The sequence below is a fragment of the Lepidothrix coronata genome, unplaced genomic scaffold (assembly GCF_001604755.1).
Source record: "Lepidothrix coronata isolate B3197 unplaced genomic scaffold, Lepidothrix_coronata-1.0 Scaffold31, whole genome shotgun sequence".
Lineage (NCBI taxonomy): Eukaryota > Metazoa > Chordata > Aves > Passeriformes > Pipridae > Lepidothrix > Lepidothrix coronata.
In genome coordinates, this window is record NW_016690211.1 from 4,550,910 (window position 1) to 4,566,513 (window position 15,604).

The following is a 15,604-nucleotide window of genomic DNA, read 5'->3' on the forward strand; positions in this document are numbered from 1 at the left end:
GTGTTTTAGTAACTGCACATTATGTAGATGCTTTGACATGCAGCAAGTTTTATGGATTTGGGTGTTTTTATGTAATGGTTAAATGTCAGCAAATGATCAGGAAATGCTTTTTTAAAACTAAATTAAAATTATGTATAATTGTGTTTTTAAGAAGCCTTGATGTTCTACAAATTCAACTAATTTTTGGCTCTTGTAAATTAAATATACAGCTCTGCAGCAGCAGAGTCAGTGGTTGCTTTTGATACTTACAGGACAAAGATGGAAGAGATCACTATAAGAAATAATAAAGGAAGAAAAGATAAATAGCTTTATTTTTATATATCAATAGTAATTTTTGCTTCTTATGGAGCCTTGCAGTGGGTTGTGGGTATCGCTTCAAGCTAGATTTTTACCTTATACCACATTTTTCTGAAGCTTGCTTATAGTTATATTTTTACATTATTTTCCTTGATGATGATCACTGAACTTTAGGGTATGGGAAATCAGTCAGAAGCAGCATTTGCTCTTTTGACTTACCTCATCGTAGTCCAAGATCACCATTGTAGAGCAACTTTTCCTACGTGTATAAATGTTGGAGTTCTGCAAATAATCCTATATAAGTACTATGGACATATCAGCATATCGTTACGTTAAAAATCTGTTCTGTTCTTTTCCAAATACAGAAAGTTTACAGGTACTCTAGAATAGAATTAAGAGAAAACTCTGTACTTTTTTCTCTAATATAGATTAAGTACATCTGAAGGCTTTTCCTTATTCTTTTCCTATATGTGTCTTCTGCAAAGAGTTAAAAATTAGTTAATTCTCAATTTAAGAAACCTTGAGAACTACTACCTTGAATGAGGGAATGCATATTTTGTGTAAAGTTCTTACACTGGAAATTAATGAAGCTAAAAGGATTAAAAATAACTAAAAAGTTATTTTACACATAATGTTAACCTTAATAATGTTTTACTTAATGTTATTTGAATTTTGATTTAAAAATGAGTGATGAGCTTTGCAAAGTATGTTTTGGATACAGAAGTCCAGTTGCTAACGTCTCTGAATTCAGTTGTGTATCTGTGTATGAGGAAGTATGTAAATATCTGTAACTGTGATGCATAGCCCCAAATGCCACTTTCAAACCATCTTGTACGTTTGGTTAATTGAACCTTGATTCCTTAGAAGCGTTGGGGTTTGTATGTATTGCTACCTGCTAATTTTTTTGAAATAATATCTTTTTTAAAGCTCTCCTTCACCTTGTCCACACTTCCAATGTTGATGTGAAAAATGCAATGACCTTCAGTGGGCCTCTGGAAGACATGTTTGGGTACACAGTCCAGCAGTATGAAAATGAGGAAGGGAAATGGTAAGCCCTTTTCCTTTTTTTTTAAAATGAACACTCTAAAATAGGAGTTATTCATTGACTCAGGTGCTATTCTTCTGTTTTCAAGTAAGGGTCAGATTCTGTCAGACATATTTCTTAAATTAAAGCACAGACCTGAGGAAACCTGAACAGACTGGGAAAGTAAAAGATCCACATTCATACCTCCATTTGTCTCCTCAAAGACATAAGTAACTTCACAAAAGCGGTAAATTCCCTCACTGATGAAGCTTAGAAAGTACTCTGTTTTGCCTGAGCCCTGTTTTTATCATTTACCAAATGAGGTCTTTGCCTTTTCCTGCTGTTAATGTATTTGCCGTGAAATTACTCCTGTTCTACCTAAATAATCTGTATAACGTATTTTTTTCTAAAGTCTTCTGTCAGAGATTGTCTGAACTGAGTTTTTTAACTGGTGGGAAAGTATTTGTTAGTACAGTACTCCCTCAGCCTTCCCTTTTGGAGGGCTAATTATGTCTTGCAACTGGTAATATATTTGCATTTGGGAGTTGGAGCCTTTATCTTAAGCTCTCTTTTCCTTCCTGTTGTTCCAAGTGGAGGTTGCGTTTTGGCATGCTTACTCATATCATTGCTTCTTGGTCTTTTGATAAACACCTGCTTATGCTTTTCCCTTGTTAAAACAAGCTTCACAGGCTGATGACTGGTCTGGGGGACTGAAAAAACAATTGCATGGTAAGAGGTTTGGGAAACCTGAGATCTCCATCATTCTTTGAAGATTGCTCTGGTTTTCCCAGAGCTTTGTCAGTAATTTGACATTCTTGGTAAAGCCAGGGACTCCTGCAGGCAGCCAGGAGCGACAGCCAGTTTGGACTGTTCTGCAGTGCCCAAGCAATCTCCCCTGAAAGTGCCAGAACTGCCTGACTCCCAGAGTCTGTCCACCGCTGCAACACTGTGTTCACCGTTAGCCATAGGGAATGTTCACAGACGTGAAATTGCATAGCCTGCTTTTGAATAGCCTAGTTCTCAATTGCTGAGACTGTAGGATGTTTAAATACACATTTGCATGAGGGTCATGAGAGAATAATAATAATGACCTTCTTTGAGCTAATTTAAACTTTCAAGAAAGGGAATCCGTTCTAGGAGCTTGGATTTTGCAAAGTAAGCTGTATTGTTGTAAACTGTCCTGAAACATTTCAAAACCAAACAATAATATGAGCTGGAAAGAGTGACTCTACCAGTAGCCAAAGGAAGACAGTGACAAGAACTAGTGTGCAAGGTCTGGACATCTCTGAAATTAAACTCTAGAGCCACTGTAAATTGTCAAGCTTTCAGCATATCTACATCTAGAGCAGAAAAATTGTTGGTTGATAGTTAAAAATAAATATACGAAACAGCCTTTTGATGCTTTTTCAACTTCTATAATGCTACCTGTATACTACAGATAGAGCTTTTCAGCAACAGTCTGTGAACCTGATTGTGGTTGTTTCTCAGTTAAACTGGGATCCCCTAAAAAAATCCCTCGTGCAAAAAGACAAAACAGCCTTTCAGACTACTTACCTCTCTTCACAGGGCTCTTTTTTTCTGAGAAAGGAACAGCACAGGCACATGAACCTGATGAGCACTGATCACCTTCCATAGGATGTCAGGCACACTCAGCTTCTCTGCATTTTAAAAATTTGAAATTTCTTATAATAACATTTTTTATTAATGAGAGAGAAAATTATGTATTTTACGCTGCTGCCTCACATTATTTAAGACTGAATTCTTCTTCTGAGTGCTTGTGAGCCTATCCTTTGACATGTGGTCTCTGAGCATTGAAAAGAGGTTTTCATCTAAAATAATGTAAAGAGCAAGGATATATTAAATAAAACAAATCTTTCCTTCTGTATTATTTCTAGTACTTGTCATTCATCCATCAATATTGCTTTTATTTTTCACTGTAATTTTTTTAAAATGTTATTCTAGGCTGTAATTTGGTATATTGCCTATTTCCTTTCTGTATCCTTATTATTTTGCTTGTATCTGAACTAGGATAATAGATACTTCTCTTGTTCTCCATCCCATACTACTAGTACAGAGCCTGCTGCAGCTGTGCTCTCTCTGTAAGTTTTGTTTGCTGACTTTTGTGCCTTGTAAGATAGAAGAAATTTGAAGTAACTTATTTCATTTGCAGGGTACTTATTGGTTCACCATTAGTTGGCCAACCTGAGAAAAGAACAGGCGATGTCTACAAATGCCCTGTAGGAAGGGACAGCCAGTCACCCTGCATAAAACTGAACTTGCCAGGTATTAAAGGAAATATCTCTGTGTCATATGGAGCAATAACAGAGGTCAGATCTTAGGAGATTTTGAGATAGTAAATATGCATTAGAAATATTTCTATATGGAAAAGTCATGTAGGACTCCAGAGCTAAATGGGAAGGAAGTTGTGTTTGTAACATTAAAAATTATTTTATTTTAAGGCTTTTCACTGTCCTATGGAAAACATGCTCATAATTTTAGAATGGGCATGTGATTATGTTATCAAAACTTTATTATGACTGGCATTAATTCTCTGTGGTTGGCAGTCCTGGCCATGGAGCCAGAAAGGCCTTGGAGCATAATTTCATGGATTACCCTTTTCAAAGCTCTCCAAAGCCAACAAGAGCCTTCATAATGCCATCAGTAAGCTTTTGATGAAAATGTCACTAGGCTGATGCATCTTAATATAACATGGGTAAATATTAATAATTTCCTTGCTCGTGTCAAGAGATACATGATGTAGACTGGAAGAGACTTCCTTTTAATATGAATTTCACTAAATATGCCTGTCATGATATTTTTTATTTTCCCTTGAAAACATAAATGTCTATAATGTAACATAACAGTAGCATATATAAAAACTGTTAAGTCATTTATCACAAGGTAAAAAAAAAAATTTGTTTTTTTAATTAACAAAACTGAGTAGTAGTATCTTGCTTTCATTACGCTGTTATTTTTACTTTTTTTTCTTATTTTGCAGTTTGAGAAAACTATGTGAGACAGCAATCCAGACAAATTTTCTGGGATAAAAGCCAGTCCCAGAAATTTTTCTTGATTGTTGCAATTGAAAAAGGAGGAGGAAGGGTGCTAAAATATTTGATGAAACCACTGTCAGTCTGGGTTTTATTTTAGAAGCTGGAAGCTCCATACTAGGGGATATATACCTAAGCATTTTATTTTCATGTTCCCAAATACTTAACATTTTAATCTATTTATAGTTGCTACTTCAGTTCCTAATGTTGTGGAAGTAAAAGAAAACATGACCCTTGGAACAACCTTAGTGACTAACCCAAAAGGAGGGTTTCTGGTAAGAAAGGACTTTTTGCCAATTTTAAAAATCCGTTTTCTCCTCAGGTATCATAACAAAAACATTTCACCCTTTCTTGTTTTTTAAAGGCATGTGGACCACTTTATGCTTATAAATGTGGACGTTTGCATTACACAACTGGGGTTTGCTCTAATGTCAGCTCCACTTTTGAAACCATTGAGGCCATTGCTCCATCTGTGCAAGGTATGCATGCCACAGGAATTCTCATGTGTGTCCGAAAATAAAAAGTGCCAAACAAGAAAAATGTATACACATATGCATATATAAAAAACCCGAACTGCTTAACTTAGCTACCAGCATTACCAAGTTAAGTAAATGTTTTCATTGTCCGTATATAACCTAAATTGTTCCTACTTTTGGAATTTATCTCAGTATAAACAATCATTACAGTGCTATGTAACATCCAAACACAATTGCTAAAAATAGTTGCTTATGTTTTTAACTTATGGCCAAAAGACTCTTTTTAAATAATGACAGCATGTTGAGACCTAATACAAACCCACTTCAGTAATATGCATAAAAATGTTAAAAGACCCAGTCCTTTGGAAAAACTGTAGAGAAACAGACTGATGTTAAAGAAGGTAGGGAGTCACTGTTGAATGCTCCAGTTATGTGATCTTCTGCTCCCAGTCTTAAATTTCTGCTTACAAGAAAACCCCTTTCTCATAAAGGAAACACAAATCACGTGAAATACAATGCAAAAGTTGAAGAATGATACTTGGCATCACATACGCCAGTTCAGCCCCACTGCAGAAAGATATACATTTGTTACTAATTACAAAAGTAATTAGTAGCTGTTTGATATGTCTGATCCTTGTTAGTGTCAATTTTTATGTGGCAATCTGTGTTGCAGAGTGTAAAACCCAGTTGGACATCATCATAGTCCTCGATGGGTCTAACAGCATTTATCCGTGGGAGAGTGTCACAGCCTTTCTAAACAGCCTCCTGAACAACATGGACATAGGCCCTCAGCAAACACAGGTAACATAGTAGTTATTTTATGGGGTTTTTGAGAATCAAAAAAGGATTTACAGGAAATAGGACAAGAGTCATCTATGGACCTCTTCAATTCCAAGAACTTACGGCAATAGAATACTAAAGTAAAATAGCTGAAACCACAACTAAGTCGGTACTCAGCCATTGAGTAGCAATGTCAGGAAGACCGTCCCTCCCCTCACGGCTCAGGCAGTCTGGAGAAGCCAGTTTTCTAATGTAGAGACAAAAGTTAAGTGCATTAAGTGAGGCTGTTTGAACATTGTCCTTTCCCACTTCCTTCCTCTCCACAGCCACTTCTTGTCTTCTTTTGTACTTCATAGCACAAAGGTTATTTCTGCTCTTCCGAGGCACACATGCGTGGTTTGGACAGCCTTTGATTGTAAGTTTTTTGGAGCAGCATTCTCTGTGGAATGTTGGGCATACAGCTTTTAAACCTTGAAATCATTATTAATGAGTGGCTGTTAAGCTGCATGTTATTAATGGCAGAAGCTGCATTTATATAATAAGTGGAGAGAGCCAAATTCCCAGCTGCTATAAATCAGTGCAGTTCCATCAGAATTAATGGAGCTACGACCAATTACCCCCCTGAGGATCTGGCATATGTCTCACTGCTAAACAGAGTATGTAAATATCAGTTCTAGGAGAACTCTGGGAAGGGAGAAACATGGACTCTGGTATACATTTTAGCACAAAACTTTTACTAACAGCAAGAGAAGACACTGTTTCTTCCCTTTCTCTATTTTCCACCTCTCAAAATCAAGGATTTTCCAGGCCCCTGTATAACATTTGATATGCTGCAGGCCAATGTTGCATTTTTGCAACTTCAGGTTAGCTCCTAACACTCAGTTCCTGCCTTCACAAAGGAGACTGTGAGAAGGCATAAAGAATATCTCTGTCTGCAGAGAGTATCCCTGCCATTTTTCATGTTAATTGAGGTTTTCAAGTTGCCACCTCTGTTGGCTGTGCTGAATACTGGCTGATAAAGTAACTTATGAACTGTGAACTTTACAATCATGTCCTGTCATTTTAAACACACTTTTCTTCCAGATATTGTAAGGAAGAAGGAAAAACACTTTGTAAAATTTAACAGAAAGAAAAGAGAAATTCTTCCTGGTCCCTTAAACTGAAGATTACTCAAACATGTGCCATCTTAAAATACTTGAATTTGAACTTCCCAGTATGGGGCAAGTGCTGCATGGAAATCATTACTGTCTTCTGCCCAAAGGCCTTCATGGGAGTGGTACACAGGGAAATCAACTCTACTGCACCATCAGCCCTCTTCCTCACCCAGCAATTCCTAAATTTTTACATGGCCACACCTCTGTTATATTTGGTTTTGGAATACTGCCTCATCTGTGTGGCTCAGCTTGTGGACAAAAGGTGCTTTGCTGGCCTGCACTCCAGCAGCCTGACATCTCCACCTACAAAACCCATTGTACTCACAGTTTGGCATAGCTACCCCTCTTCTCACACGTACACTTATTCACTTGAGAACGTCAGCTTTGGCATTTGTTTGCTACAGAGCAGAAACATTTAAGAGGGAGATAAGAATAGGATAAGGAGGAGAGAGACTGAAACACTGGAAATGGAAGGCAAAGGCTGAGTGGAATTTTCTCAGTCCCTCTTACCTTCCTCCTTCCCCAGAACATATCTCATCTCTCTCCTCTCCTCTGAGCCCCCAGCTTGGAATCCAGGCATATCCAAAGTAATAGGTTTATCCTCTCTCCCACACCTACACGTCTTCTTTCTCAGAAAAAGTGTTTAAATGACCTTACAATGGGGAAGAAGAGAAACAACAGAGCAGGCTTATTTATCTTCTCTTCTCTGAGAGCACAGAATAGAAGCACAGGAAAAATAGTTTACTTTCTGTCTGTTTAAATTGATTTTTCCATTTTCATTTTTTATTGCTCAGCATGTAGAAACCAGTGGACTTTCACTGACTTAAGATTGTTTTGCACAGGAAAGGAAAGAGGTGATTACAGAATGAGTCCGTAGCAGCTTGGGTGTGACTTGTTCAAAACCTTGTTTTGATTAGAGGCTTGTGAGATGTTTGGTTTTGTTTTGTTTTTTTTTTTTACTTATCCCCTTCATGAACAATGGTCATTAGATTTGTGACAAGTTAGGAGAGAAATTGTTCGGTGTTCCATGTTTGGCAGATTTGAAAGCGAAAGCCCAAAGTTTCATATGAAAAAGCCAAATTTTATGGCATTTTTTTTTCAGAAGCATTTCCTTCTCTTCCTCTTTACCTTCTCCAGATAACCTACAACATCATACTGATGGTTAAGCTGCATATCTTGGGCCTTGAGATAAAAAAAGTAAAGGGAAAGTGATGATAGAAAAGTGGAAAAAGAAAGGAGAAATTATGAAAGAAAGAATGGTACTAATGGGAAGAAAATAACAATATTTCACCTGTCCTTTCTCCACTAACTGCAATACAAGACAGGTTTTTTTCCTTCTTTTTAACTTTTGTGGAGATAATTGTCTTTTTAATATGAGGGCGTGGGGTTTTTTTTAATCCTTTATATATGAGTAACCTTCTGTGGATTTCTCTCAGTAGAGAAAGCAGAATACTTTGATAAATTCAATTCCAGTTTTAAGCAATGTTGAAATGGCCTTCAGAAATTTTCAGACAGGTTTTATTTTTCATTAATATATGACATAGGCAGTTATAGATGTTTGGCCTGTACCTTATTATGTCTCCAAAGGGACTGTATCAGTAGATTAATAAGTCATGCCATGTCATATCTTACAATCAGTTTTGTCTTCAGAAGAACTGACGTATATTTGAGAGGTATTATAAAGACTCAGGATAAAGAAAGATCTTTGCAATAGTTTATAAGTAACCTCTGTCTTAAAGTAAACTAAATGTGGGAAAATGAATTAATTTTTTTTTGCAGTTCAGATATCTTTATGAAGATATTCTTATAATAAGAGCTATTAGCCGTTAGTGCTTCTGAAGGCATATCTGCTTTTCTTTTATGTTTGATAAAAGTACGTCCAAAAATATTTCTGATTTTCCTCCACATCCCAATGTTGAAAATCTTATCTTATGATTTCATGTACTAAATGATTTTTCTTTCATTTTGTTATTTCTGTTGTTGTTACTTTTTGCCAAATAAATTAGCTTAATAATTTATTAGGAAAGCCAGAATGTGCTTTCCAAGTAAGGGGCTGTATTCACTTACAAACAATAAATTGTTGCCCTTAGAACTGTTTTGTCCCAAAGTAGAACAGTCTTTCACTTGCCTGTTCTCTTGTACAACACTTTTCACAGGAACTGGGGACAATTAAAGAATTATTCCCTTGTGTAATGTAAAAGCCATGGAATGCTAGGGAAGGGAACACAAAGTTAAAAATTACAAAGATGTTCAACAGATTATGGTCAGTAATGCTGGGAAAATAATAGGTTCTCTAGAGGAGAGTAGAATTACACCCTTCTGTGCAGTACTCTTGCATTTTCCAGATTTAAATTATTTTAAATTAAACAAGAAAATCAGAACATACGATGCCTGTAAGCATCATTCGCAGGGGCTTGCTGAAGTCCCACATAGGCACATTTGCATCACGTGGATGTGTCACTTGTAGTTTTCCGCAAGATTAAAAGGCTGCAAAAGCTCAAACCTTCATTGCTATCTAATAGAATATAGTTCTAATTTTACAAGGTAGACTTTATTCTGTGATCCTGTAGGGGACTGGAACATGAAGTGTTGTAGCATTTTGTCAGTTCTGGTGAGCTTTTTGTTACCTTTTATTGAGGAATGGCTCACCTTTGATGCCATGGAATACATAGAACATGATGATCCGTGTTTTCAAAGCTAGTGCTAAGGAAGGGTCCCACATAACAATTGTATCCCATAAGATAACCACATGCCCCCTTTCCTTCCTGATTTACAAGCTATGCAACACAGGTTCAGTTTTCAGACTCAGATGTTCTTCCCATTCACTTCCTGAGAAGGAAGTTCTCAAAATGTTTACTTGCTGTGATCATAGATGTTTCCTTTCAAATAGGAAATGATACAACTCAGTGTCAGCCTGCAATCATTTTAGGAAACTGACAAAACCAATATGGGTCTCTAGTATCATGGAAGACTGACTGGCAGATACTTTTCACACCGGTAGCAGTCAATGTATGATTCAATTTCTGATACCAATAAATCCTCAAAGCTGCAGATAAGGAGCCAATGAATCCACATGACACGCTCCCTAGCATACAATAGTCTCTGTCTACACTTGGTGCGTGATACTGGAATTCTTAAGCCACTCCTCCTGCTCCAAAAGACCAAACACGATGAAAGCCTCTTGCCAGTTAACTGCAGTCTTTTTACAAGACTAACAGCATCCTATTCAGATAATGCTGTATATCCCTTTAAATGCACGCCACAAAATAGTTGTGTTGGAGGGAACAGGTTAAAATTTTCATCTTCGTCTTGAGGTTAGTCTGTGCCACATGACTGCTCTGAGTGGTAATACAGAGTGTGCCCTGGCCAGTTCTGTAAACACTGTGCAGAGGTAATGGTCTGCTGCTCAGGAGAACGTGCAGCCTCTGCATTCTCTCAGCTGCAGGTGGAAGAGGGCATACCTCCAAGAAACAATTTAAATATCTTAAAGGGAGCAACTTGTTGTAACTTTGAACGTACATCAGTTCTTCCAGATTTGGCTGTATTTTCTAAAGGATACAGAAATTCAGTGGGATTTTGCTACCACACTCCACTATAATCACATGTAACTAGCATTTCATAATGATATTGGTGTTCAGTATTTATCCAACTTTAACTCTTCTACTACAAGCAAAAACAAACTGTGAAGAATCTGAGAGGCTATGAAAGCACTTGAAAAAATCCCACAACTGTAAAGCAATTGCAAAGTACATTCTAAACCATTTCTAAAATAAGATGATGGCAAAAACCTCCCAGAGGTCTTATTGATCTACAGAACCTAAATGCTAGAGTGCTATTAATAATAGATGAGTGAGACATAAATGCCACATAATACTGCATTATCCTAAATAACACCTATAAATTGCCAAGTGTAACATAAAATTGAAATATGCTAATGGAACATTGTGTAGATTCTTCCTAGTAAAAGCTGTCAGGAACTTGCCAAAATATTAAAACTGACAGAGACGAATGAGAAAAATTAATTAATATTTAAGAATATTGCTCCTCTTTTTATTTCACACTTGATTTTGCAGCAGGTTCCCTCAGGCATTTTGTTGTTAGGTTCCAATCCCGCGTGTTGATTTTTGCACAAAGTCTTGTCCTGCTAAGATCATCTAGAGTCTTTACACTACCCTCCCCCTTTCCAGAAGCCACAAAATTCCACTTTGTCCATGTTTTCCCCTCTAGTACTTGCCAGGTGATACTTACCTCCTGCTGGGAGAACGTCCATGTCATGGACATCCCCGCTGTCTTCATCAAGATAAGGGTAATTGAGTCTTCCTGTTTCTAGGCTAAGTTTAGGGTAAATAAACTATCAGATGTAGGAATATTACATTTGAATGGAATGAAGAGAGTTGTGAGTGAGCCATGACCTTGCATGCTATAAGGAAAACAATTTTGAGAAGTTCTGACCAGTGGGTGGGGCGTTGGTCCGCCTTTGCCTAGAGGAGAGCAGAGTTTCCGTACAGATAACAGCAAGCCAGGAAGACCAAGGAGTTGAGCCTGCTTTGGGCTTTATTCCAATTTTTAATAAATGCAATTTAGAAAACTCTGAAATGTTTCATGAGACTGTTCAGCTAGCCAGTCTTGCTCAAACACATAGGTGCTTCATACTAAGGAAAACACACAGAGTTCAGTTCTCTTCCTGGCTGGTACAGACAGACATTTACCCCACTTCAGGAGTCAGAGATGTTTCCTTTAACTGTAGTTGATCTTTAACATGAACTGTGTGTTTCAGGTTGGAATTGTTCAGTACGGACAGACTGTAGTCCATGAATTTTACCTGAATACATACTCGACAACAGAAGATGTTATGGCTGCAGCCACAAGGATACGCCAGCGAGGTGGCACGCAAACTATGACAGCCCTGGGAATAGATACAGCAAGGTACATTCACAGGATATTGTCCTGCATGTGGGACAAGCAAACATACAGATATCATGACAATTCTCATTTTATATGTTAGAAATATGATATGGCTAGCATCTGACTTCATTTTAACTAAGCAAACATCTTTTAGGAGGCAGGTGGAAAAACAGACTGTGTCCAGCATCTAGAGCAGTTGTGCTCTAGATGCTGGATGGCACCTTTGAAAGGCCACTGTCTCCTAAATGGAGGAATTAAGAATAGACATGGAGCAAAGTTTTAGTCCTAAGGAAAGGGCTGACAATATTTGATGTCCACACGGAGCAGGTAGGAACTGTGTATGTAGAGGGATGAAGGAAATTAGGTCTTTCAGAGGAAAAATTTAAAAAATTGAACTTTTTAATGCTAATTTGTTTTCATTGAAGTTGATTATTGCAATGTTCGAGGCCACACTTGTCAGAAAGACTAGAAATTTTATATCCTAAGTCTTTGCAGCTTTGGGATCATGGGAGATTAAAGATCTGTTGTAGGAATAACAATATTTAGAAATGCTTCCTTTATGAGAAAAATGAAATCTGACTTTCATAGAACAGATCGGAAATGCAAAATCTCTCAGAAAATTTCAAACTGTACAATGTTGTCCTGTTATCTTTTTTCGTTTCTGTTTTTTTCCCATCAAGACAGCATGACTTTATTCCATAAAAGATTGCATTCAGTCTTTTCAAATAACCATTTAGTGAAATGTGCAGCATCCTTCTGCTGACCTACTTGATTATCAGACCACAGTTTTGTTGGTATGATGTCTTAAATCCAATAAAATTCTTATATATTCACTAGTAATGTTTTCCTTAGATATAAGTGGAAGCTTGAGCGAGTCTGAACAAGTTCATGAAAGCAGAACAAGTTGAGAATTGCCAAGTACTCAGAAACCACATCTAGTTCAGAAAGCCCCTGTGCACCATAAACAGCTGCAGGCTTGCATATGGAGAAACTGTCAGCAAATCTGTTCTTGCAATCTTCCTATCCATCCACTTTTTATCCATCTTCAGTAGTAGATCTCAACTTTCACTCATATGGCCAGTCTTAGAATTTTGTGGCATTTTTCTCCTCCAAAGCTGTAATCCAGCCTTGCCTTGTCAGGTCCAGAGTCTGGGTGAGGTTTTTCTACATGGGTTTTTGGAATGGGGGGAGTGTTGGTTGGATCCTTTTTAAGAAGCCAAAAGCCATTTTAAGGTGCCAGAACTTTATTTGTGTTCTGCTATTGCTCACAAGTGAGTGAATAATGGATGAATGCTTGTGAAACTTTGGCTGTGAACCACCATATACGTTCCAATTGCAGTTGTTTGTATTTGTTCATGGCTAATATTAATCTCCGTTTCCCGCTTCTTAGTTAATATAAAGTCTTTTAGTTTATGGTTGCCTATGCAAATATGATGCATGTGAGAAATGCTGACATTGCCTTTCTCCAAAATGCTTTATGCTCCCTTTAGGAAAGAAGCTTTTACAGAGGCTCATGGTGCACGAAGAGGAGTACAAAAAGTAATGGTTATTGTTACTGATGGGGAATCACATGACAACTACAGATTACAAGACGTGATTGATGATTGTGAAGATGAAAACATTCAGAGATTTGCTATTGCTGTAAGTGAAATTTAATGGCAAAATTCAGAATCTTAAAAGCATGTTTCATCTTCTAAATGTAATTTCTGTTATAGAAGTTTATTTCACAGAATCTTTATGGAAACATAATTATTTCAGAGAGGAAAAAAGGGATAAAATGAAAAAAAACATTAAAAATTTGCTTTCTGATTTTATAGCACATAAGAAAAGCAATCTCTCTGTCTTCCTGATGATGACAGGTGTGTGAGGAAGAGTTTGAGGGATAGTTTAAAATCAAATCCTTTTGTTAAAAGCAATATTGAGGAGAGTGGACAAATTTAATATTCTAAGCAATTTCTATAGACATGTGTACCTATTTAAAAAAAAAAAGGCAGCAAATGTAACTCATCAGCAAAACACAAGTTTATTGTGGCTGTGCTGTGTGCTGGATTCTAAAGCTGTCATTTTCATGTTAAGCAACCTTAGTAGTAGAATGAGAAGATAAGCGTGACAGAGGTTAACCTGTATTGAGAAATATGAAAGCAATAATGGTAGATTTGTGTTGAAACTCCACTATATTTGAGTATTCTATACTCAAATAATCTGTTTTCTGTCATTAATTTTGAAGGTACATTGGATTGTTGTCGCACCATTGCTCTCTTTCTTTGTTTTGGTACAATAAGGTGTATGAAACCATAAGACTTCAGGAAAGATGTTATATTTAATTTAAAGAAAGACATAAAACAAAAGTTGAATCCAGCAGCACACAGATTTTCAGTGGTTTCCTTCAGATCACTGGAGATCACTGGATAAAACATTGTCCTTGAAGCTGTAGTAATTTTTAGCAATGAAATCCCCATCTAGAACCAAATTTGAATTGCTCCAATGTGCAGAGATGCTAGAACATGCCAATATTCTCTGACAACTTGCCTCAACTGTATCTTTTAAAATAGGTTATGAAATGTATCCTTGACTTTGTTGTTTGTTTTTTTTTAATTCTCTTTAGATTCTTGGCAGCTATAGCAGAGGAAATTTAAGTACTGAAAAATTTGTAGAGGAAATAAAATCAATTGCCAGTAAGCCTACTGAAAAGCATTTTTTCAATGTCTCAGATGAATTAGCTCTTGTAACTATTGTTGAAGCACTTGGAGAAAGAATATTTGCCCTGGAAGGTATGATGTAATTTCAAATTTTACTTCATGCCTGAATTACAGCTGAAGCAAATAGAAGAACATCTGCTTTTATCTTCCTTTGCAATGCATTGTGCTGCATAACATTTATTATACAGATTTTTTTTCATGCTGATTATAAAAATATTTTACAATAGACATCAATATCATAGGTAGCAATGTGAATGTATTCAGAGGAGTTAGAACCTATGGAGACAACAGCCTGAAGGGGTAAGTAACATTACTGTTTTAACTGGGGTAAATAAGAATGTGAGTTGTTTTAGGTAAAAAACATTGCTGGATCGTACCCAGATTACCCCAGGATCATGTGTTTTTCTGTCTGAATCTTTAGGTTCTCTTTTTTGTTAGTTAATAATTATTGTGTATTACTTTGCTATACAAGTTATCATGGATTTGATGTATAGACTTAGCAAGGTATATTTTTCCTTTGGAAAGATTCACAAAGATTTTAGCACAGAACAGTTAGTCTCTCATAATGTCTGCTTACATTCTCCATACAAATGAGGCAACACTGTCCAAACTCACATACAATACTGGTAACAGGAGACGGAGTTTGTTAGTTATAAGTTATACTGGTCAACTCTGAAGGGATTCATGTCATACAAAGAAAACATCTATTTACTTGGACTATTTTTTTCAACATTTCAACTTACTGGAATAGTGTAGTTTACAGCTGGAACAAAAGATGATGTTGACTTGAATGTCAAGAAATAGTACAAATCCGAGAGAGCATTTTCAAATTTTTACATTGGAGCTATATTTTTCAGACATTCAGTTTGAGTTTTTTTTTTAGTTATCATTTAATTTGATCAAATATTACCATTTTCAGCTATTACTAAATATTTTTACAAATGAACATAGTTTATTAAAACATAGCTTATATGTTCTTCTCTTTTTACTTTCTGGAAGATTTAGTTCCTTCAGCTTTGGAACAAATTAATTTGAAGATAATCTAATCTCTCTAAAGCCCAAAGTTTAGCCTACTTAGGCTCATTGAGTACTTCAAAGTTCATTGAATAGGGTGCTCTTTTCTTAAGTTCCTGTTAACTAGGAAGAATATACTTTAAGTGGAAAAATAGTTGTTCAAACACAAATTGGAAACTTGCCCCTCAATTTGTGCTTTATACTT

The 15,604-nt window shown here is 36.5% G+C and overlaps 1 protein-coding gene across 2 annotated transcripts in view; it reads left to right on the top strand.

Annotated features, from left to right (window-relative positions):
- ITGA1 (integrin subunit alpha 1) overlaps positions 1-15,604 on the top strand; it is a 70,995-nt gene that overhangs the window by 25,210 nt on the left and 30,181 nt on the right. For both annotated transcript variants that reach the window (XR_001874141.1, XM_017811194.1), the window contains exons 2-9: positions 1,225-1,345; positions 3,492-3,604; positions 4,558-4,646; positions 4,736-4,850; positions 5,521-5,648; positions 11,559-11,707; positions 13,177-13,327; positions 14,292-14,457. Coding sequence is in view for 1 of the 2 variants with exons in the window: in XM_017811194.1 (XP_017666683.1) it covers positions 1,225-1,345; positions 3,492-3,604; positions 4,558-4,646; positions 4,736-4,850; positions 5,521-5,648; positions 11,559-11,707; positions 13,177-13,327; positions 14,292-14,457 (1,032 nt within the window). In the remaining variant the exon portion in view is untranslated. The remainder of the gene's footprint in view (positions 1-1,224; positions 1,346-3,491; positions 3,605-4,557; positions 4,647-4,735; positions 4,851-5,520; positions 5,649-11,558; positions 11,708-13,176; positions 13,328-14,291; positions 14,458-15,604) is intronic.